General features: G+C 38.9%; 1 protein-coding gene across 1 annotated transcript in view; it reads right to left on the bottom strand.

The window, feature by feature from the left end:
* Nucleotides 1-13744, bottom strand: part of CDC14B (cell division cycle 14B) — a 153696-nt gene extending 139952 nt beyond the window's left edge. The window contains exons 1-4 of the mRNA XM_044001705.1: nucleotides 13367-13744; nucleotides 12551-12619; nucleotides 5240-5293; nucleotides 4736-4841 (exon numbers count right to left, since the gene is read on the bottom strand). Of these exons, the coding sequence (XP_043857640.1) occupies nucleotides 4736-4841; nucleotides 5240-5293; nucleotides 12551-12619; nucleotides 13367-13570 (433 nt within the window). The 5' untranslated portion in view covers nucleotides 13571-13744. The remainder of the gene's footprint in view (nucleotides 1-4735; nucleotides 4842-5239; nucleotides 5294-12550; nucleotides 12620-13366) is intronic.
* Nucleotides 13745-23213: the final 9469 nt, after the last annotated feature.

Below are 23213 nucleotides of genomic sequence, written 5' to 3'. Positions count from 1 at the left end.
TGATTTTAGAAAGGCCTGGAAAGACATATATAAAATGATGTATAGTGAAGAGAGCAGAACCAAGAGAACATTATACACAGAGACAGCAATATCGTTTGAGGAAGAACTGTGAAAGACTTAACTATTCTCAACAATACAACAATCCAAGACAATCCCAAAGGACTTATGATGAAGCAGACTATCCACCTCCAAAGAAAGAACTGATATTGATGGAACACAGACTAAAGCATGCTAATTTTCACTTTCATTTTTCTTTTATTCAAGTTTTATTATACAAAATGACTAATATGCTAATGTTTTACATAATCATACATGTATAAACCATATCTGATTGTTTGCTGCCTCAGGGAGGGGGCAGAGAAGGGAGGGAAAGAGAGATAAAAGTTAGAACCCCAAACTATAAACAAAAATGTTTATTCCTTAAAAAAAAGAAAATCTTCATGTATGGGGGTCCACCTGATAAAATTATAGGGTATGGATCTTTATCAGAAAGGGACCCATTGGGCAGCTAGGTGGCACAGTGGATAAAGCACTAGCCCTGGATTCAAGAGGACCCGAGTTCAAATCCAGCCTCAGACACTTGACACTTACTAGCTGTGTGACCCTGGGCAAGTCACTTAACCCTTATTGCCCCACAAAAAAAAAAGAAAGAAAGAAAGAAAAAGAAAGGGGACACATCCTGCAAAATTGGATATGTGTTCTGTCTCTGCTGAGTGACATGCACTTTGCTGGAATGACACAGAAACTCCTGATTGGGCCCCAGTGACTAGAGAGTGAGGAGGAACTGCCTATGCTGGTTTATAATATGAATGTGAAACAATATCTCTGTCCGCCTTTTAGGACCCATTTCTTTCAAGACTTTTCCAGCACTTTCACACCCATAGCAAGGGTTGGGGAGGGGAGAAGGGAGGGGAAGAGAAGTTTTTTTCTCTCTTGATCCCCCTGCCATTTCCCAGTGACAATGGAACCTAGAAACACATAGCAGAAAGAATACACACTAGCTCATGAGACCGGACTTCAAGTTCCTTCTCTTTCATTCCTGAGCACAGGAAATCAGCATTCTGAGAAATGGACCATTTTTCAACCTTGATAATTACCTACACTACAGGTTGAGAGTTACTAAATTTGAGATTAGGCCATCAGTCAACCAGAAAATGAGGAACTTCTCAGAGGAGAACAGGGGTATCACCAGGATCATCCCAGAGCCAAAGAACTAAAGGAAACCACATCCTGGCTGGCCAGGAGATATGGACCAAGTGAGTGACTCAAATAAGTGAAGGTCTGAGGTGAAAGTGAAATACCTGTTTAGCACTCCTACAAGGCTGCCATTAACTTCCAAGGAAAATAGAATGAGTAGCATTTGAAATATATTATGTTGCTGCTATTCCTTCATGTGCACTGCTGAATCCTTTGCATCTTAAATATTTTCTGCAATAAAGGGCATAAACAGCTGCCTTAGCCTGCGTCTCCATATTGTACATTAACTGACTTTTCTAGATGATACTCTAGTCCCCAAATCTTGGTTAGACCCTGGTCATGGGCTATACTTGGGCTTTGTTTGAGAAATTTCCTTGAAGTCCTATTTGTGGATGAGGGCAGAGCCAGACACAGAAAAATCTGACTTTCCTCCCAGATATACTGGTCTGTGTGAGCACAGAGATAGAACCCCTTATGAAAGGGGGCCCTCTGGACCATGGAGTATATCTTTTATCTTTCACACTTTATGTATTTACTATAGGAATCAATCTTCATTTAGGCATAAGTTTAAACCAAACTAAACAGTTCACACCTAACTTATTCATCTGTAAAATGAAGGGGCCAGATTAGAGGGCCTTAGATGTCCCTCTCATTTCTGTATATGATCCTATTATGCTAATTACACAGAGCTCTATGAATGTAGAGTCTGTTAAGATTTTCAAAGAGCAAAGGAACGATGCTCTAAAAATGTCACAGTCATGATTCATATGATACTCCTCCACTTACACCTGCCTCTCTTCTGTCTCCCAACCCCCCTACATAATAACTACTTTTTTAGGGAACTAAGATCCTAAGTGAAGACTGAATGTCTAACTTAAAATATGGAATTATTATCCTTCATAAAATAATCTTAAAAGCCCCTGAATAGAGGAAATAATAGAAAGAGAAGTTTCACAAAAATAACTGCATAATACATAACATTATCTGGGAATCAATTTGATAAGGTACACTCAAGACTTGTGTAAATACAATTGAAAAATACTGTGAAGAAACAAGAAATGATTTAAATAATTGGAAGGATTTCTTCCACTTATTTGGAATCATTCCTTATCAGATCACATCAAGATAATAAAAATGACTATGCTATTTAAATTAATTTCTTGATTTAGTGCCAGATTAATCAAACTAATAAGGGAATACCTTATGATGCTATATGAAATAACAAAATTCATATGGATCAACAAAAATTCTATTTTCTTAAGACAAATGATGAAAAATATAATTTTACATGATATAGAAGCAATTATCAAAACTAGTTTGCAATGGTTAATAGAAAAGTAGATCAGTAAGAGACTGCATAAGGAAAAATAAGAAACCAGTGAATCAACCAAACTAACAAGCGTTCAATAAATCTGAGAACTTACATTACTTGGGGAACAACTCCCTATTTGACAAGAACTGCTGTGGGAAAAACTGGAATGAAGTTTGGCAGAAATTGTTGTTTGTCCTTTAATCTTTTTTTTTTTTTTTTAAGTGAGGCAACTGGGGTTAAGTGACTTGTCCAGGGTCACACAGCTAGTAAGTGTTAAGTGTCTGAGGCCGGATTTGAACTCAGGTACTCCTGACTCCAGGGCCGTTGCTCTATCCACTATGCCACCTAGCTGCCCCTGTCCTTTAATCTTGAAGAGGACCATGATATCAGGGTGATATCTTGACTTGCAGTAAACTGGATTTAAGTGAGGGATAGCTGTGCAAAGTCACCAGTCTCACTCTCTTCTCCAGAGCCATCTGGGTCCTAGAGTAGCAAGATACATGTCAGGACAACTGGAGATGGCTCTGGAAATCAGGGTTAAGTGAATTGCCCAGCATCACACAACTAATAAGTGTCTGAGGTGAGATTTGAAGTCAGGTCCTCCCAACTTCAGGGCCAGTGCTCTATCCACTGTTCTACCTGAGAGACTGGTAGAAATGAGGTTTAGACTAAAAACTTTTTACTATATAACAGCATAATCTAAAAGTAGAGATATGATCTGAATATAAAAGATCACATCATTTAAACAAATTAGAAGATAATAAGATTTTCAGTGTGTTCACAACTACAGCTAATGGAAGAGTTCTAATCTAAATGAAGAATAAATGCAGGGGCAGCTAGGTGGTGCAGTGGATAAAGCACCGGCGCTGAATTCAGGAGTTCGAGTTCAAATCCGGCCTCAGATACTTGATACTTACTAGCTGTGTGACCCTGGGCAAGTCACTTAACCCCCATTGCCCTGCAAAAAAACAAAACAAAACAAAATAAAAAAAAAGAATAAATGCAATCATAAATAATTCAAATTTGACAAAAATTAATCTAAACTTGGCAATTTAGATTACAATAAATTTTTGAAAGAACACAATTCAACTAAGATAAGATGGGATGTGGTCAACCAGGAAAAGTACTTGAATCATGTATCTCTAAGAAGAATCATAGTATAATCAATTAAAGATAAAAGGGACCTTAAAACCAAACTGCTTCTCCCCATTTTACAAATGAGGAAACCAACACTTAAGGAAGTTAAATGACTTGCCCAATGTCACACAGAGGTAGTGTCTGAAGCAGGATGTTAATTCAAGCATTCCTCAGTCTAAACTCTCTCCACAGCATGCTTATATCCATGATATACATACAAGGAACTTAACCAGAAATGGAAGACCAAGAACCATTTTTCCATGGAAAAATGATATGGAAGGCAACTAGGTGGCGCAGTGGATAAAGCACCCGCCCTGGATTCAGAAGAACCTGAGTTCAAATCTGGCCTCAGACACTTGACTCTTACTAGGTGTGTGACCCTGGGCAAATCACTTAACTCTCATTACCCTGCAAAAAAAAAAGAAAGAAAGGAAGGAAGAAAGAAAGAAAGAGAAAAAGAAAAGAAAATGATATGGAAAACCAAATCTCAAACTTTTTTGGACATGACCAATGTGGGCATTTATTTTGCTTGACTTTGGATATTTGTCACAAGGAATTTGGAGGTGGGTTTTTGTTGTTGTTGTTGTTGTTGTTTTTAATGGAGAGGTGGCGGAAGAGAAAATAGATTTCCTTTAAAAGAGACTAAAATGTTCAATTCCTTTCTCTCAAAGATTCCATCTCTAAGCATATATCCTAAAGGATGTCAAAAATAGAAAATAGGGTCAAATTGTACCCCAAAATATTCATAGTAGCAGTCTTTGTGATAGCAAAGAACTGGAAAGAAAGTAGATGCCCCCTGATTGGGAAATGGCTAAATAAGTCATGTTACATGAATATAACGGAATATTATTACAATGTAAGCAACAATTTATTTACAAGATATGGCTCTCTATGTAAGGCAGTTGGGAAGGATAAATTTGGAAATTAAGGATATGTAAAAGTAAAATATCAATAAAATTTTAAAGGTCTCTGACTCATTATTAACTTTTTTCTACTATAATATGTTTATAGATCAATAAACAAATATATTCACAAAAGGAAAATATTAGTTTTCTACTAGTAAAATGAAAGATCCAGCAGTATACTTACCTGATGTAGCAATTCCTTCACCTTTCTTCATTCCAAGTTTTCTATATATTTTTCTCTCAGTGTCAACATAGATTTCATGAGAATACCCTGTTAACTTGCAGAAAGGCTAGGAAAGAATGAAAAATTGAGTCAAAAGAAAAAATATGGAAAAAGTAACACTGATTTAATTTAATTTGTAGAAATTTGACTTGTAGCCAAAATATTTACATAATGCATGCACTGATGTCCGAAAGTAAACTGGTATAATTTCGCTTTTTCCTAAATGGAGAGGAAGCTTGGCATTGTGAATACAGTTAGGAAGACCTGCATTCAAGTCCTGTCTCTGACACATACTCTGACGCATAATCCTTAATTCTAAATTCCCCAGGTGAGAGAGATGACAAGTTATAGATAGTTGTAGCTCAGCACCAGTGGAGGGAATGTCCACACCAGGAACTCCCTACATCAATATAATCATAGGTTTGGATCAAGAAACACAATTTTTTTTATTTACCAACTACATACCTTAATGTGTTGGAAAGATGATTGTCCAATTACTATTAGTGTGACATTAGCTTCCTTTGAAAGAGAAAAAAAAAAGACATGACTACATAAGATTATGTCGTCTAAGATTAATAACAAGATAATAATAATAATAATAATAAGATTAATGGTGTCTTATAAAGCACTTTAGCAAACATCTTATTCATTAGGAACTGTTTATTTTACATCTGTTTTCTCACCCTTCAATTTTTATTCTATTTTATTTATTCTATTTTGTAAACAAAAAAAAGGAAGGAAAAGGAAATATTTTCCTTACAAGGAAAATTCTGAAGAAAAAGGCTGAAAAAAGAAGTAAAAAAAAATCTCCTGAATGAAGAAATACTATGACATAAAGGAAGAAGAGAAGAAATCCCCATGATGGGGGAACAAAAGTCCAAAAAATAGAATGGGGAATTCTTACTTGTTTTTTAAAAGCATTTAAAGAAGAGATAAAGAGTAACATCAGAGGGAGGCTGGAAGAGAATTTGGAGCACAGAGTTTTTAAAATGGATGTTAAGAACTGTTTTTACATGTAATTGGGGAAAGATAAAATTCTAAATAAATGAAAAAATTTTTTTTACCTGAAAATAAAAGAAAGGACAAGCAAGATCATTTCAAAAAGGCCTGGGGGCAGCTAGATGGCGCAGTGGATAGAGCACTGGCCCTGGAGTCAGGAGTACCTGAGTTCAAATCCGGCCTCAGACACTTAACACTTACTAGCTGTGTGACCCTGGGCAAGTCACTTAACCCCAATTGCCTCACTAAAAAAAAAAAAAAAAAAAAAAAAAAAAAAAAAAGGCCTGGAAAGACTTGTGTAAATTGATGCATAGTGAAGTGAGCAGAACCAAGAGAACACTGTGTGTGATGACAGCAATATTATTTGATGAAGAATTGAGAATGACAACTATTCTCAGCAATACAATGATCCAAGACAATCCTAAAGGACTATTGATGAAACATACTATCCACCTCCAAAGAAAGAACTGATATTGATTGAACACAGACTGAAGCATTCTATTTTTCACTTTCATTTTTTCTTTTATTCAAGTTTCCTTACACAAAATGGTAATGTTTTACATAATTGCACATGTATGACCTATATCTGATTGCTTACCACCTCAGGGAAGGAGGAGAGGAGGGAGAGGAGGGATAAAATTTGGAACTCAAAACTTTAAATAAAAATGTTCATTATTTTAAAAAATTGGGGGGTGGGGTGGGGCAATGAGGGTTAAGTGACTTGCCCAGGGTCACACAGATAGTAAGTGTCAAATGTTTGAAGTCACATTTGAACTCAGGTCCTCCTGAATCCAGGGAGAGTGCTTTATCCACTGCGCCACCTAGCTGTCCCTATTTTAAAAAGAAAATAGGGCAGCTAGGTGCTGCAGTAGATAAAGCACCCTCGAACGCTTGACACTAGTTGTGTGACCCTGGGCAAGCCACTTAACCCTCATTGCCCCACAAAAATAAACAAACAAATAAATAAATAAAAATAAAAAACTCAAAAAAGAGTAAAATCAGTATTTTTAAAGAAAAATTGAAAGACAGGAAATGGTTGAGAAGAGAAGATTTAAAAAAAATTAATAAAGCACTGGATACCCTGAAAAAGAGAATGAAAGAGATGGAATGCCAAAATTCAAAGGTGCAATAAAAATAATTAAACAAAAACAAAAAGAGCAAAATTGGAAGAACATATAAGGTCCCCACAAATTAAAGCAACTTACCTTAAGGACACAGGTTGTAAGACAATTGTGGCAAGCCCAACAAAAGTTTAAGTTTTGTAAGGCTTTCCATAATTTTTGGTCTTTGTAGCTCCATAGCCCTTTCTTAATATGTGTATGAGGATATAGTGTTGCTTTCTAGAACTTTGTAACTGCCAAATGCTATCTTTCTTCATTCTGAGGACTATAAATGAATTAAAAATGATTGCTATAGAATAAACTTGCATACACATATTTATACATAGCTATATGAATAATTAAGGCCTTTATCACCTTGTTCAGATTTTTGTGTATGGCATATTTATTTGTCCTCTCCAATGGAGCCTGTTAGAATTTCACATGTTGAATCCAGAGGAAAAAAAAACCATAGGAGACTTTTGATTCCTGACTTCAGAGAACAACTTAAGGCCATTTTTCCTGACACCTGCCTAGTAACTGGCATTTGTCCCATACGTGTTTATTATCCATGAATAATTACTTCACAGGTAAAGTGCCCATATTGGCCCAGATGGCACCATAGCAGCAGGCATCATGAATACTCTCCATGTGTCTCCTTTTAGCTAACTGAAGACATCAGGGAACATTCCACTCATTCCCCACAAGTAATTACTGTGCTCAGAGATAGAACAATTTAGAGCTTGAAGCAGAGGGAACAGATAGCACTTTGTTCCACAATCACTATCCTGGAATGCCAGAAAAGGAAGGGGGGCATCTCTAACACTGATGAGAGATGAGACTTTTCCTACACAAAAAAGAAAAGCTAGAAGACCAGACCTTCACAACTCCAAGCTAGATAAAGATATGGAGGCCTTCAGTACCCTACTTCTGTCTCCAGCCAGATGTGAAGATTATACCTTAATAAATCTTCTTAGACATTTACATTTGGCGTGTGGACTTCTTTTTTCCCTCCTTAATCAGGACACGGGTCACTTCATAATCACCATTTTGGAGAGGTATTTGCCACCAAATAAAAGAGCCAAAATTAGCAGAAGCAACTAATCAAGTCTCCTCATTATAAAATTTCTCAAATTCAAGAAGACCTCATTTCTATTGCTTCAGTGAATGGCCCTAATTTAATAAACTAATAACTAGATTCCATAAAAAGAAGAAACTCATGATGAAACAGAGTGCATGTATACCACGTTGTAAGAAATTGTATAACAAAATTCCTTTTTGACTCATGATGGAAAATGTTCTCCACAACCAGAAAAAAGAACTGTGGAATCTAGGTGCAGATTAAGCCATACTGTTTCTACTTTTTTTTTTTAGGTTTTTCCCTTTTGTTCTGATTCTTCTTTCACAACATAATTAATGCAGAAATATGTTTAATGTGATTGTACATATATAACCCAGATCAGATTACTAGCTGTCTTGGGAGGAAGAAGTGAAGAGAGGGAGAGAGAAAAATTTGGAACTAGAAATCTTATAAAAACAAATGTTGAAAACTGTTTCTAAATATAACTAGAAAATAATAAAATACTTTTGTGATTAAAAATTTTTAAAAAAAGAAAATTCCTTTTTGTATTGAGGCTAGAGGGCAAAATGCTGGTTCACAGGTTACTAACAGAGAGGAACCCTAAGTTTAACTTGCCCTTAAAAGTATTTTGACAAATAGCAGAGCTTCAGTAAACATCTCACAAGCAGCCTAAAAGGCACAGGCCATATCACAGATTTGGAGTTACAAGAGACCGTCAAGGTCATTTACTCTGATCTCCTCATTTTACAGATGAGGAAACTAAAGGTTGAAGAAGACTTGGGTAAGTGACTCACCCAAGGTCACACTGGTAGATAAGTCCCAGAGTAGGACTTAACCCCTGGACCTTTGATTCCAAATACAATGTTCCTACCACAGTATCATATTGGGTTAAGTACAAATTGAGAAGTTTCAAGACTGGGCTGGAATGTAAGATACCAAAAAGCAAAAGAAAATGACTTGTACCCAAGGATAATATATTTTGCACAAAAAGATAAGTATAACCATATGTGGGGAAATATTATTTTATTTTTTTTCGGGGGCAATGAGGGTTAAGTGACTTGCCCAGGGTCACACAGCTAGTAAGTGTCAAGTGTCTGAGGTTGGATTTGAACTCAGGTACTCCTGAATCCAGGGCCGGTGCTTTATCCACTGTGTCACCTAGCTGTCCCTGACACTTACTAACTTTTTGACCCTTGATAAGTCATTTAGCCTCTGTTTGCCTCAGTTTCCTCATCTGTAAAACTGGGAAAGTAATAGCCCCTACCTCCCAAAGGTTTTTGTGAGGATCAAATGAGATAATATTTGTAAAGCTCTTAGCACAGTGCCTGACACATAGTAAATGCTATATAAACATTCACTATGATGATGATGGTGATTGTGACGACTTAGGGTTTGAGTAGTCTTAAAAGAAGCCAGGGAGGGGGCAGCTAGGTGGTACAGCAGATAAATCACCCGCCCTGGATTCAGGAGGACCTGAGTTAAAATCTGACCTCAGACACTGGATTCTTACTAGCTGTGTGACCCTGGGCAAGTCACTTAATCCTCATTGCCCAGCGCCCCCCCCCCAAAAAAAAAGAAAAATTAACAACAACAACAAAAGACAGGGAACTGAAAAGTCAGAGGGGAAGAGGCAGAAAATTATAGACATCAAGGAAGTGTAGAGTTGCAAATGAAAGCTAGAGGACAGGATTTTAGTCAATTGGTTTTTTTGGGGGGGCGGGGCAATGGGGGTTAAGTGACTTGCCCAGGGTCACACATCTAGTAAGTGTCAAGTGTCTGAAGCCAGATTTGAACTCAGGTACTCCTGAATCCAGGGCCAGTGCTTTACCCACTGAGCCACCTAGCTGCCCCATCTTAGTCAATTGGTGAAGATATTAGAAGTTTTTAGTATGGGAAGTCCTAGGAATACAAATTTCCAGAAAAGGCAGGGGGTACCAGGCAGGAAAACCTTTTAGATAAAGCTGTGATGACCTTTTAGAAAGGAAAAAAAACCCAAACCCAAAAAACTAGGCCTAGAGAACAAGAGACATTTTCTTTACAAAAACATCTTTACCTTTGAGATGCCATGGTGCAAATGTCACATTCTATTCTCACAAACTCCCACCCAGAGACCTCAGAAAATTTGAACCATCACCAACTTCCTTACTTGCAAGAATGTTGGCCACATCATATCAATTAGGGTATTTTATTAAAAGGAAAGAAAACCAAGAAATATGAGATAACTAACAGATAGATCACAGTAGTGCAAAGTCTCCCAAGGTTCCCAGTATTTCTGGTAGGATCTCTGTGAGAAAATAGCCAGTGGCCAGGGTGGGGTAGACCTCATAGAGGACCATGACAGATGTCATGACTTGCAATGAATTGGATTTAAGTGAGGAAGGACTATGCAAAGTCACCAAAGCTGTTTGGGTCCAGCGGCAAGATATATTTTCAGGATGACTAGAGATGGCCCTGATGTTTAAAACAATGGGCTTAAGCTACTTGTCCAAGGTCACACAGCTAGTAGGTGTCTGAGGTAAGATTTGTTTTATGTGTTTTGTGTGTGTGTGTGTGTGTGTGTGTGTGTGTGTGTGTGTGTGTGTTTTGCGGGGCAATGGGGGTTAAGTGACTTGCCCAATGTCACACAGTTAGTGAGTGTCAAGTGTCTGAGAGGCCATATTTGAACTCAGTTTCAGGTTGTTGGGAAGCATCTGCTGTGTCAAAAGTAAGCTATCAATCAATTTTAAAATTGTTTTACAGACATGAATTGCATTTAGATAGCTTTTTCCTTAAGTAAGATTTCCCTAAATTATATGCTTAATGACCTTCATTACCATAAAAAGTGTATGAAGAAAGAATAAAAGCAATTAGTAGTAGTTATTTAAATAGATGTTCCCTATTCATTTTACTTTCACACACCCCAATCAATGAAGAAGCTTTAAATGTATGTTTGCTGAACATAAAGTGCTGAGGTTTAAATTTAGAAAATAATATCTGCACCTATATCTTTAAAGCATCAGACTTCTGCAAGTGGCCACTCCGGCTGAGAAACATAGGGAAGATGAAAATGAATGTGTGTGTAAGCCTGAAAGGATTTCTACTACTGCAACGAAGTAGTAAAAATGATAGATTTTAGAGCCTGGTGTCTCCCAATCTTTACTTCCTGCATGTATTACTGTGTTTTTGCCAAATCTCTAGCTCTGACTGCTTCCTATTTGCTTGGACTGTGGAGACATCATCTGGTTTAATTCCATGGTATTTATTTACTCAACTATGTTGCTTACTGACTGGGCCTCTGAATTATTACCATCCTTGGGTTTTGAATGGTGCTAATGCACAGTCCAGTGTTGTCGTTTTATTCTGAGACGGTGTATGTCAGATCCTGACTAGGAGGCATTTGAGGTCCTGCAGACCCAAGTCTTCTAGAATCTTCTCAGCTTTATCTTCAGACTGGGAAGGATAGGACAAAAATAGTGAAGTGAATTGAAATCTAAGTAAGATAAGTAAGACAGTGGTAAGAAAGAAGCTTGGATAATTATCTTTTTGTTGTTGTTGTTGTTTTTTTTTGCTGGGCAATGAGGGTTAAGTGACTTGCCCAGGGTCACACAGCTAGTAAGTGTCAAGTGTCTGAGGCCAGATTTGAACACAGGTCCTCCTGAATCCAGGGCCGGTGCTTTATCCACTGGGCCACCTAGCTGCCCCCCAAAGCAAGGATAATTAAAGGCAAGTTAGTTAGCCCAGAGAGCATAGTGGATGGAATGTTGGACCTGGAATGAGTAAGAACTGAGTTTGAATTTTGTCTTTCAGACACATAGTAGCTGTGTGAACATGGGAGCCACTTAACCTTTTTTTCAGCCTCAATTTCCTCATCAGTAGAATGGGGATAATTTGTTTGTTGAGAGGATCAAATTGTACAATATATGTAGAGTGCTTTGCAAACCTTAAGTGCAATATAAATGTTAGATATTATTCTCCAGGATACTGAGATAAATTGTGCCTATTTAACCTGGAGAAGACTTAACAGGGAAATGATATGTCTGTAAACATTATTTGAAAGGCTCTCATGCGAAAGAAATTACTTTGCTAGGCCCCAGAGGACAAAATTAATAGTCATGGGCAGAAAGGCGGATCAAGGCTTAATGTGAGGAAAAACTTCCTAAAAATTGGAATCAATGGAATAGACTGCCTTTTGAGATAGTGTGTTTCTTCACACTTGAGATATTAAAGCAAAGGCTAGATGACCACTTTTTGGGGATGTTGTAGAAGGCATCGTTGTTCAGGTATGGACTGGATTCTATGACCTCTGAAGTCCCTTTCAGCTCTGACATTCTATGATTAAATGCTATCATTCCTAAACTGTTATTAGTGACCCTTGTATTTGATGTCTGTGTATATACACATATATGTAAACATGTACAGACATGAATATATTTTGCATTTACTTACATACGTACAACTTCTTTTTCTCCTGACAGAATATGGACTATTTGAAGTCAGAGGATATCATTTGTAACTCTAGCACCTAGCTTGCTTCTTGACACCCTTAATAAATGCTTATTGATGGACTAATCTATCCCTTGCACAGTTAACACACTTATTATTCCCACTTAAGAAACTTACTTGTAAGAAATCCTTGGGGATTTTGGCCAGGTCTTCCACATATTCTTTACAGATGTAACACAAGAAATGCTGAAACATCAATGCAGCAAGGGAGGCAGGTTAGGAACTCACACCAACGTGGTGTAACCAAGTATCCAGAAGGGGCTGAGTTTTCATAAACTCAATAAACTTAAACGTTTAGCAAAAGGTGTCATGGGGGAACCGGCCATACTTAAACAGAAAAGAATCCACCACCTCCTTTGTTGTTGTTGCTATTGGGAACAGGAAGAAAGGAGGAAAGAGATGCATCTTCCAAACCAGGGGCTGATGAGCCTGACAGCTATTTTGAATTTTCCCCTTCCAAAAAGCAAAAGAAACAGAACCCTCATACTGAGGAGGGGAGCGGGGCCACAAAACGAGGTTTTCATTCTCTTGGCTTCTCTCTTTAGTCGGGGTGGGGCCATGAACTTATTCTTTTAAAAAATATTTTGATAATTGTATTTCAATATATTTGGTTTCCTTTGTAATCGGTGTATTTTAAGTATTAAAAACATCAATCTGAGAAGGGGTCAGTAGACTTTACCACACTGGCAAAAGAGATAACCAAGGTTAGGAATCTTGGCCTCAGGAAAGGTATTTTAATACTCAGGAAAAAAAAGGGGGGGGGTAATAAAGCCCGGCCTGTCCCGGAATTCCCAGGAACCTACAGCCCTTCCTTAAAGTAGGCTAGAAGCAACTTTAAGACTAGGCCAGCGGAAAAAGCTGAAGTTGTTCCTGATAGGGAAGGGGAGGTGAAACCTCCCCGCGCCGATGTGGGACTTTGCTGCCAGGTCTCACCCGCACGAACACGACGATGGCCCGGCGCTCCCGGAAGAGCGCCCCGAACGGGATCCCTTTGCCGGAGGCATCCAGCACTGGCAGCTCGGCCACGTCCTCGGCCAAGGGCACGCCGCGCTCAGTCTCCGGTTGCTGCAGCGGGCCCAGGCTGCAAATTTGCTGCGTGACCAGAGTCTCGCCCGCTTCGAGCGCGGCGCTGGCCATTGATGCGCCCTGCTTGGGCTGCCACTCCTTCGTCCTGGGGAAAGCTAAGCGTGCGGAGGGACAAGGGAGGTGGGATGAGAGAGGCACGCTCTAGGTAGACAGGCCCCCGTGGTGGGCTAGCTTGCTCAAGGACGATCTGGGAGGTGGCGGAGTGTGTTTTCCTTTGGAGTCTGCGGAGGTGGAGCCAGAGGGGCTGCGAGGGGGTGGGTTGGCCTTGGCCGTCGCCCTTCCTTCCCTGGAAGGTCTAGACCTGAGCTTGAAGTCTAGGCGTGCGCGCACGCACACACACACACACACACACACACACACACACACACGTTAGATACTAACATACTGGCACCCCTAACTCCCCACGCTTTGAGGTGCTTTTCTACTGGATGGGATTTCTAAAGACAGTGGCATGTTAATTTCAACAAAGAGAGAGAGAGAGAGAGAGAGAGAGAGAGAGAGAGAGAGAGAGAGAGAGAGAGAGAGAGAGAGAGAGAGAGCGCGACAGAGACAGAGAGACACAGAGAGACAGAGAGACAGAGAGTGAAATTGACGCATCTGAACCCAGAGCTATTTAAAGCCCACGATTTTTATCTCAAAAGTTATTCCCCCCCTTTTTTTTTCACCCTTCAACATGATAAGCAGTGTGGGTAGAGGCTTGGCCTTGGCGTCAAGAATACTTCACTTCAAATCTTGTCTTGGACACAGAGTAGCTGTGTGGTCCTGGGGCAAATTAACCTCAACCTCTCAGTGCTTCAGGTAGCTCTCAGTTGCCATTATGCATCTGTGAGGGATTTTCCACCCCAATTAATCATTGATTTGCCACCCCCACAACAAAACTTTATTGTTCAGTCGTTTCCGACTTTTGGTGACCCTATTTGGGGTTTTCTTGGCAAAGATACTTGAGTAGTTTTCTATGTTCTTCTCTAGCTCATTTTACACGAGGAAACTGAGCCAAACACTGTTAAGTGACTTGCCCATGGTCACACAGCTAGTATTGGTCTGAGGCCAGATTTGAACTCAGGAACAGGAATCTTCCTTACTCCAGGCCTGGCACTCCATCTACTGTGCCTCCTAATAAAACTTTAGTTGATATCAAATTAAACAGTCAACAGGAGAAGAAATGATGAATGATACTTGGCAAGCTGAACAGGGGCAAACAATTCTGGACAGGTACTTTTACAGCACAAAAGATTTCTCTTAGTATTCTTTCTCCACCCCCTATGTAGTATTTCTTTACAGTGGAAATGAAAGGAAAGATTTGGGAAAATGTACTGATGACTTACTTTATTGTCTCCATCTCATATCATAGTGATTCAGGTTTCTACCAAGACAGGATGGAACTACCTCAAAGCTAATTAGAGCACTTGCTCCAGGTATAACCAATGGACACATTCCTCACTTTTGGGCAATGTGTGAACCTGGATTATTGGTAGCCTTTTACCCAGAGAAATTTTTCTCTAGTTGTTATGTGAGAATTGGCAGTCCAGCCTGAAATAGATATATCTATATATAAAATCTTCCTCCTTTCCCCCATGTTTTCAGATACTCCTTTAAAAAAATCATTTATGTCTTTTTACCTCAAAGAACACTTTCTCATCCCTGCAGAATGAACCTCCTAATAAAGAAAAAATATTAAAAACACAGGATACAGTGATCTTAGCTGTTGATGTATACATATATATATATATTTGTGTGTATGTATATATGTGTGTGTATATATATGTGTATATATATATGTGTGTGTAAATATATATATATATATATATGTATGTATGTATGTATACACACACATTTTGCTGACAGGCAAGGATATATTTAATTGTAAGTTATTTGGGACAATCACTGGTTTTTCAGTTGCCCAGAGTTCAGATTCTTTGTAGTGATTTTAAAATTTATTTTCTAGTCTGTACTCATTTTGTCCAAGAGGTTATATATTATGTCCTTCAAGTAACCTTGAAACATTTTGATTTTGGGGGGTACATACCTTATTGAAAGGGAACTAAAGGGGAGTGATTCGCTCTACTGAATTAAGAGATTTTTTTTTTTAGTGAGGCAATTGGGGTTAAGTGACTTGCCCAGGGTCACACAGCTAGTAAGTGTTAAGTGTCTGAGGCCGGGTTTGAACTCAGGTACTCCTGACTCCAGGGCCGGTGCTCTATCCACTGCGCCACTTAGCTGCCCCTAATTAAGAGCTTTTTGAAAATAGTCAATGTGGCAGTGAAGAGGCTTGGGGAAGCTGAGCAGCATGCACGGTTGTTAAGGGCTAAAATTCTAGCTAGTCTGTCTAAAATATCTAATGAGTGGTCGCCAATAAATTATAAGCTTTAGCAAGAGTTAGACTTTTAAGCATTTATTAAGGAGAATAAGAATTTGGTAAAGAGAGAGAAAGGCCTAGATTCCTATCTATTAAAGGGAGAGCACATTTCTAGCTCCCTTCTCCACCAGAGTCCAGAGGAAAAAACCTCAGTCTCTTCCTTCCTCCTCCCACTCGCCCGCGTCACTTCCTTAAGCCAAAGAAAAGACTCCTGGTCTTGCCCTCAAAGACCTTCGCTTCATGGGTGGAACTCTTCTACAGTAAGTCTCCAGCAGGTGGCGTCATTCCAATCGTTACACAGTGTTGGGTCATGAGGGTGGTAAGAAGAAGCCTCTGACACTATTAAGTGTCTGAGATCAGATATGAACTCAGATCCTCCTAACTTTAGGGCCAGTGCTGTATCCACTGTGTAACCTTGCTGCCCCAAGTGGGCATATATGTTGGTAGCTGATGTTGATATTCTCAGCCTTTGGGAAAATAACAAAAGTCGTTTAATAACTATAAACTACTTCCAGAAACAAAGGCCCATTTAAAAATATCAGTATGCTATCAGGGTTTTATGATAAAAAATATGCACAATGTCCATAATAATGTAAAGGAAAACACTGATTCTGTTCGATGTAGTGACCAGTCCTAATCCATTTGTCATGGTGCACTATAGTCTCTGAAGAATTAAAAATGTGTCTTACCCAGAAGGCAGTCAGGGAGAGGATCATGATGGATATAAACAGGTTGAAACAGATAACACATATGGATTTACAAAGAAAAATTTGGGTAAAAGATGTATAACCAAAAGCAACATGCTTGCCAGTTGGTGAAAGGGATAGAAAACCCAAACCAATAGCCTATGTGGTATTCTGCCATTCTTTCAAAATCAACAAAAAGTGATGGAGTCCTTAGCACCTTGGATACTCCTCCTGTGGTGAACTTTATGAGACAAAATACATAAGAATCAGACAGGATAGACAGGCATTATTGGAGTTATAATCTGGGTCATTGAAGGAAACATCCATGTTGATTAGGTCACATACAGGTGGGTATTTGAGTGAGTAGTTGTGTTTACTTGCTTACATCACTTTATATCAATTCATACAAATCTTCCTATGTTTCTCTGACATCTTCATATTTCATATTAAATAACATCTGGTGGTAAGTGGCTTTTTCTGGTTCTTTGATAACACAAAAAAGTGCTTCAATAAATACTTTGATATAATATATAATAGGTCTTTATTTCTATCCATAACCCTTTTGTCACAAACCCCATTTGTTTGGGACTCTCTTTTTATTGGTGGAGAGGAATTTAAGTTTATACTAACATCTTAAATTGTATAGCACAATAAACTTAAAATGGTTATAACTTAAATATAAAAGATCACATCATGTAAACAATTAGAGGAGAATTGAAGGAAATACCTTTCACAACTGTGGCTGCTGGTGAATTCTTAATTAAAACAAGGAATAGAAGTGATAGATAAAATGAGCAATTTTGATTTTATAAAGTTGAAAAGATTTTGCATGAACAAAATGATTGTGACTAGAATTAAACGAAATAAAAGCAGTTAATTGGGAAAAATCTTTGTAGCAAATATTTGAAAAAGGTATGACATCCAAGCTATGTAGGAAATTGATATAAATATAGAATGAGTCATTTCCCAGGCATGTGGTCAGGGGATATAAATAGGTTGTTTTCAAAAGAGGAAATGGAAGTTATAAACAATTATATGAAAGAATGTTCTGATTCACTAATAGTAAGGCAAAGTATGTATTAAAATAATGCTGAAGTTTCACCTCATATCCATTATATTGATAAAGATGATAAAAGACGAAACTGATATGTTGAGGCTTGTCCTCTACATGTAGCCTGAGAGTGTCATTGTGTGACTTGAAGGGAGGCAGACTGGACATTTCTAACCTATTCTCCCCCCATCCTTCTCCAAAGGAGACTTTAACTCCTTACGGGAGGGGAAGCAGGAGATTAGGACCAACAGAAGTTTGGCCACTTTGCTATTCTCAGAGATTGGGGCATCAGGCTAGAATGATATCTACCTGTTCCTTAAATATTATTAGTGCAGGGGATACAGTTTTCAGGTTCAAACTAACTTTGCTGTTTCATTGTTGAGGGGGAAAGGAGGACCCCAGTCATTATAACATGATGATTCTTTTCCCACCAAACACCAGTTCTACAGTGAACACACACATGGCACTTAGCTGAGAAACCAATTTATCCAAATTAGTAGTAAATCAGAAGTCAGAGAAGGTATATATAGGAAAATATATACTAGACAATACAGAATGAAGGCGCTCTCCCATTGAGAGCAAGGTAATTCAGGTAAACACCAAGAGAATCCTAGATCTCGCCCAAAGAGAAGTTCTCTAAAGTCTCTAGTATAGCAAGCTGGGGATAGGGACATGATGGAGACTGCCAGCTCCTCTCAGGTTAGCTTCTTCCTAGAGTCTTTCCCTTTAGGAACCTGAAGTAGGGTTAGCATCCTCTATCTTCTCTCTTGAAGCTGGAAGCCAAAAGTATCAGAAGCAAATTCAGAGCCTGAAAAGAATCAGTGACTTGAAACAACCAAAGCTCAAAGAAGACCAAAGAGCTCTCCTCTCTGCCAGTCCTCCCCACTACTCATGCAGGCACAGGGCAATGATCTCTATCAATGAGGAGAAAGTCCCATACCAATGGACTTTGGGACTGAGGTCACACTGATAAATACTGAAGAGGCTGTGGGATGATGGGCACACTATGGGTAGATCTATGAATTGGTCCAACTATACTGGTTTTTTTTTGTTGTTGTTGTTTGTTTGTTTGTTTTTTTGCAGGGCAATGAGGGTTAAGTAACTTGCCCAGGGTCACACAGCTAGTAAGTGTCAAGTGTCTGAGGCCAGATTTGAACTCAGGTCCTCCTGAATATAGAGCCAGTGTTTTATCTACTGTGCCACCTAGCTGCCCCCGGTCCAACTATTCTGGAAAACATTTTGGAATTGTGAGATTTAAAATTGGATATTAGATCATAAATCTCCCCTACTTAACCCTTCCCTTAATTTATCTCCCAGACTAGTAAATGGAAGAAGCTTCTGGTTTTCTAGATAGAGCCTTTATTGTATATAAGGTGTTGTTGATTAGAAGGATAGGAAAATAGAAATACAGTACAAATCGTCTTAAATCTAGGCTTAGTCTATATTCCTTATAAAAACTCACCAAACTGATTTAGGCCACCTTTGGAGTGAGTCAGACCGTCTGTGCCGCGCCGCCAGGAGTCCCGCCAAGCCGGCAAAAAAAGGCCACTCTCGTTCTCTCCACCCCGGAAGTCCAAAAACCCGGCAGGCAGTCTGACATGCGCAGCAGGCGGACTGTTCATCTCCTCCCCAAAAGGGTGGTCCTTGAAAAACTGGCGTCTTTCAGTTATCCTAACCGACTGTTAAAAACTTTCATATTTTACCACATTTCCCCCCTTTGCTTCCTCAAGAAATGGAATGTTTCCTTGATGGAACAGTAAAAAGAATATAATAACTTTTGCTGACTAATAATATGCGAACAACAATACAGAAAAGGAAGAGAGGAAAGTTTTGTCCAGAGGGGCGATTTTTTTTCTTTCCTCATGAACCGACGCTTTGACATTTGTCTTGCAAAGGGAGAGCCTCTGCAGAGAGTACATGTTACAGATAGTATATAACAGAAAGGAGATAGTAAAAGCTAATAAAGCAAAACAGTTCATATAAAGTCTCTGAGTTCTCTTGTCTTCTTGAAGTGGTAAGATGTCATCAGGAGGAAACTGGATTCTGGTCTGGAAAACTGGATTCTGGACTCTGGTCTGGATTCTGGACTCTGGACTCTGGTCTGGAAAGCTGGATTTCTTCTTTAACTGTTTGAATTGCTGTATTTTTTTTTTTTTTACTAAACCTTAGCATAGCATTTTTCAATCAGTAACACTTTTTACCACCATGTGTCTGGATCAAAGTCAAATTTAGTATGTGTTCATGACACCTGAAAATGTTATGGAAAGGTTATCATACCATATCTCATGGTTCCGAGACAGCCAGTGATTGTGCTAGGCCACAGGTGAATTCAACTGAGTGAGATAAAAAGATAAGTAAGTTCAGTTAAATTAGGTTAAATTAGGAGGGAGAGAGGATGAATACTGGACTGTGCCTAGTAATTGTGCTCTACATAGTCACCATCATAAGCAAACCATGGACTTATGTATACCTGTCTCTCCTTTTGTTGCACATATATTCTCTCCAGGGCCTGCATCAGAGTTCACAGCAAGTTAGTCTCTGAAATGATAAGTTTCCATATTTCTGAAATCTCATTAATTTCACCAAAGACAATATGATGGTAAAAATGTGTGCTATGCTGCATAACTGAGAATATATTAGTGATATATACAATAATTCCAAACCATACCCAGAGTATAATGACATATAAATAATAAACGAATGTAAATAGCTGATTATATTAGACATTGTTACATAATCTTCTTTTAGACATTATTACATAATCTTCTTTTAGCAAGTAGACCACATCATCTTATACATGAATTCTCTAGTATAACAGTAGCAGATACTTAAAGTGGTGATTAATTCATCAAAAAGAAATAAGACTTCAATAAGCAAGATTCAATATTCAATAGCATATACTTAAAATGCCTTTGAAAAGTCACTTAGTTTACAAAATCGGGTTTTTAAAGAAAAGCAAAAGAAACAAAAGTAAAAAAAAAACCAAAGCAAAACCAAAAACCAAAAATAAAAGGCAAAAGATTCGCTAAGCACCCTTTTGTGCTCTTAAAGAATTTAAAGGTGTGGTGAATTCCAGGTCTTTTCAGTGCCTTTCAAAAGTCAAAACAAAACAAAAAGCAAAAGGATTAAAAAAAAAATAGGTATAGGGTAGGGAAAAGGGTGGGAGAAATTGAGGTGGGCCAGAAAACTAGGCCATGTGCTTCAGTGCTTTTGCCTGTGGAAGGAAATGCTTGTTAAATTTTAAGGTATTTAAGCTGCTAGAGTTTGGGGTATGCCACATTGTTTTAACTGGTTCCCCAATTCTCTGCATGCCAAAGTGGCAGGGGTTTCTGAATTGTCATTGATCTTTTTAATGCTGTCATAATGTTCTTTATGGTAGAAAATGTGGAGTTCTCTAGCATCAGTTTTGTCTGTGCCACTGATTTTCAATAAAGGCTGATTTAATTGATGAACCACAACATTCAGCTGATGCTGCTTAGCAAATGCTACAATTGTATCATTTCCTCCCCACTTTCCAAATTTCTTTAATTCATCAACATATTCTTCAAAAGGGGAGTCATTTACTATAAAAGACTCAAACTCTTGTCTATGGTTAATCATATAAGAAGCAGCTTCTTGTCTGTGTCTGAGATGATTTCTACAGTGACCTTCTAGCTGGTCTGCTAAAGCCCTAAAAAGGCAATTTCCGTCTCCTGATACTTTACGAAGACTGAGTCCCAAAGCATTTAACTGATCAGTGGGATTATTAAATGGGAACTGCCTTTTTCCTCTGAACTCTCTTTGCTCTTTAACAGTTGCTATCTTTAGGGTTTTTACCTCTTTAGCGTCTACCTCAGGTCTATCTGAAATCTCTTCACCTATGAATGGTGCAGGCTTTATATGAGAGCAATGAATCCATGAGTCTTTTTCACCAATTTTAATGGCAGTAGGAGTTGTCAATAATACCTGAAAAGGTCCTTCCCAGGCAGGTTGAGTTCCACTGGTTTTCTGAAAATTCTTTACATATATTTTATCTCCTGGGTTGAAGTTATGCAATGAAAAGTCTAATGGTCCTGCCTGGACCACAGCTCCTGCCTCATGGAGTTCACGTAGCCTGGTCTGTAATTCCTGTATATAGGAAGCAACAGAAGTATCACCTCCCACCAGTGATGTATAAACTGGGGAAAAAGTTTTAGCTTGGATAGGAGGGTGACCAAAAAGCATTTCATAAGGAGATATATGAAGTTCTCCTCTTGGTCTACTTCGTAGATAGAATAATGCCAATGGTAGAACATCAGGCCATTTCAAATGGGTTTCAGTACATAATTTGCCAATCATACTCTTAAGCTCTTTATTCATACGTTCAACTTGGCCTGAACTTTGTGGATGGTAGGGCGTGTGGAATTTTGGAGTCACTCCCAAGAAAGAGTAGATTTGGGATAAAATCGAATCAGTGAAATGTGTGCCTTTGTCAGAATCGATGCGGGCTGGTGGGCCAAAACGAGGTACTATCTCTTTAAGAAGAATTTTGGCAACAAAGGCAGCTGTGGCTCGGGGGCTGGGAAAGGCCTCCACCCACCGAGTGAGCTGATCAACTATAACAAGGCAAAATTTATAATGTCCTGCTTTTGGCATAGTAATATAATCAATTTGTAAGTGCTCAAAAGGTGTATATGCTAGAGGACGCCCTCCATAAGCTTTGGCCTTAAAAGCATACTGATTATAAGACTGACATGTGGAGCAGCCCGAGCAGATTCCAGATGCTGTATTAGTCACACCTGGTGCTATCCAGGTTCTCTTAATAGAGTCTACAATGCCTTGTGTACCAAAATGGCCTTTTCTGTGAACAGAGAGGCATACCTGGTGGTAGAATTTCCGGGGAAGAAATGGCTTACCTTCCGGAGACACCCAGATGCCATTGATCTGTTTCGCCTTAAATTTCTTTTTCCACTTTTCTACTTCAGAATCGTCATAGGTTAGGTTGGAAGGAATATCCTCAGAAGGTGAAAGGTTAAATACATGTTCAGGAGCTTCTAATGCAGCTAGCTTGGCTGCAGAATCGGCTCGTGCATTTCCCTTTGAAACAGGATCACTATTCCCTGTGTGGGCAGGGCAATGTACAACGGCTAGGGAAGAAGGCAGTTTTAGGGCATCTAAGAGGTCCTTGATAAGGTCCCCATTGGCAATAGCCTTGCCCGAGGATGTTAGAAAGCCTCGTTGACGCCAAATCATACCAATAAAGTGGCATATGCCAAAGCCATATTTCGAGTCAGTAAAAATGGTGGCACTCTTATCTTTAGCTATATTACAGGCCTGTGTAAGAGCCACAAGTTCAGCAGCCTGTGCACTAAAATGGGAAGGCAGAGAAGCTGCCCAGAGGGTGTCATAATCAGAAACTACAGCAGCTCCAGTAAAACGGGTTCCCTCTCTCATAAATGAGGAACCATCTGTATAGAGGACAAGATCAGGATTTTCTAAAGGTGTATCAAAAAGATCGTCACGGGGTTTTTCAGCCATATCAACTAAAGAAGCACAGTCATGCAATGGTTCCCCCGAGAATGGTAAGTTAGGGAGTAGTGTTGCTGGATTAAGAACTGTGCAGCGTTTTAAAGTGATATTCTC

Source organism: Dromiciops gliroides, chromosome 1 (assembly GCF_019393635.1).
Source record: "Dromiciops gliroides isolate mDroGli1 chromosome 1, mDroGli1.pri, whole genome shotgun sequence".
In the NCBI taxonomy this organism is placed as follows: Eukaryota; Metazoa; Chordata; class Mammalia; order Microbiotheria; family Microbiotheriidae; genus Dromiciops; species Dromiciops gliroides.
Note: the sequence above shows the minus strand (reverse complement) of the source record. Positions and strands in the feature narration are given on the sequence as shown.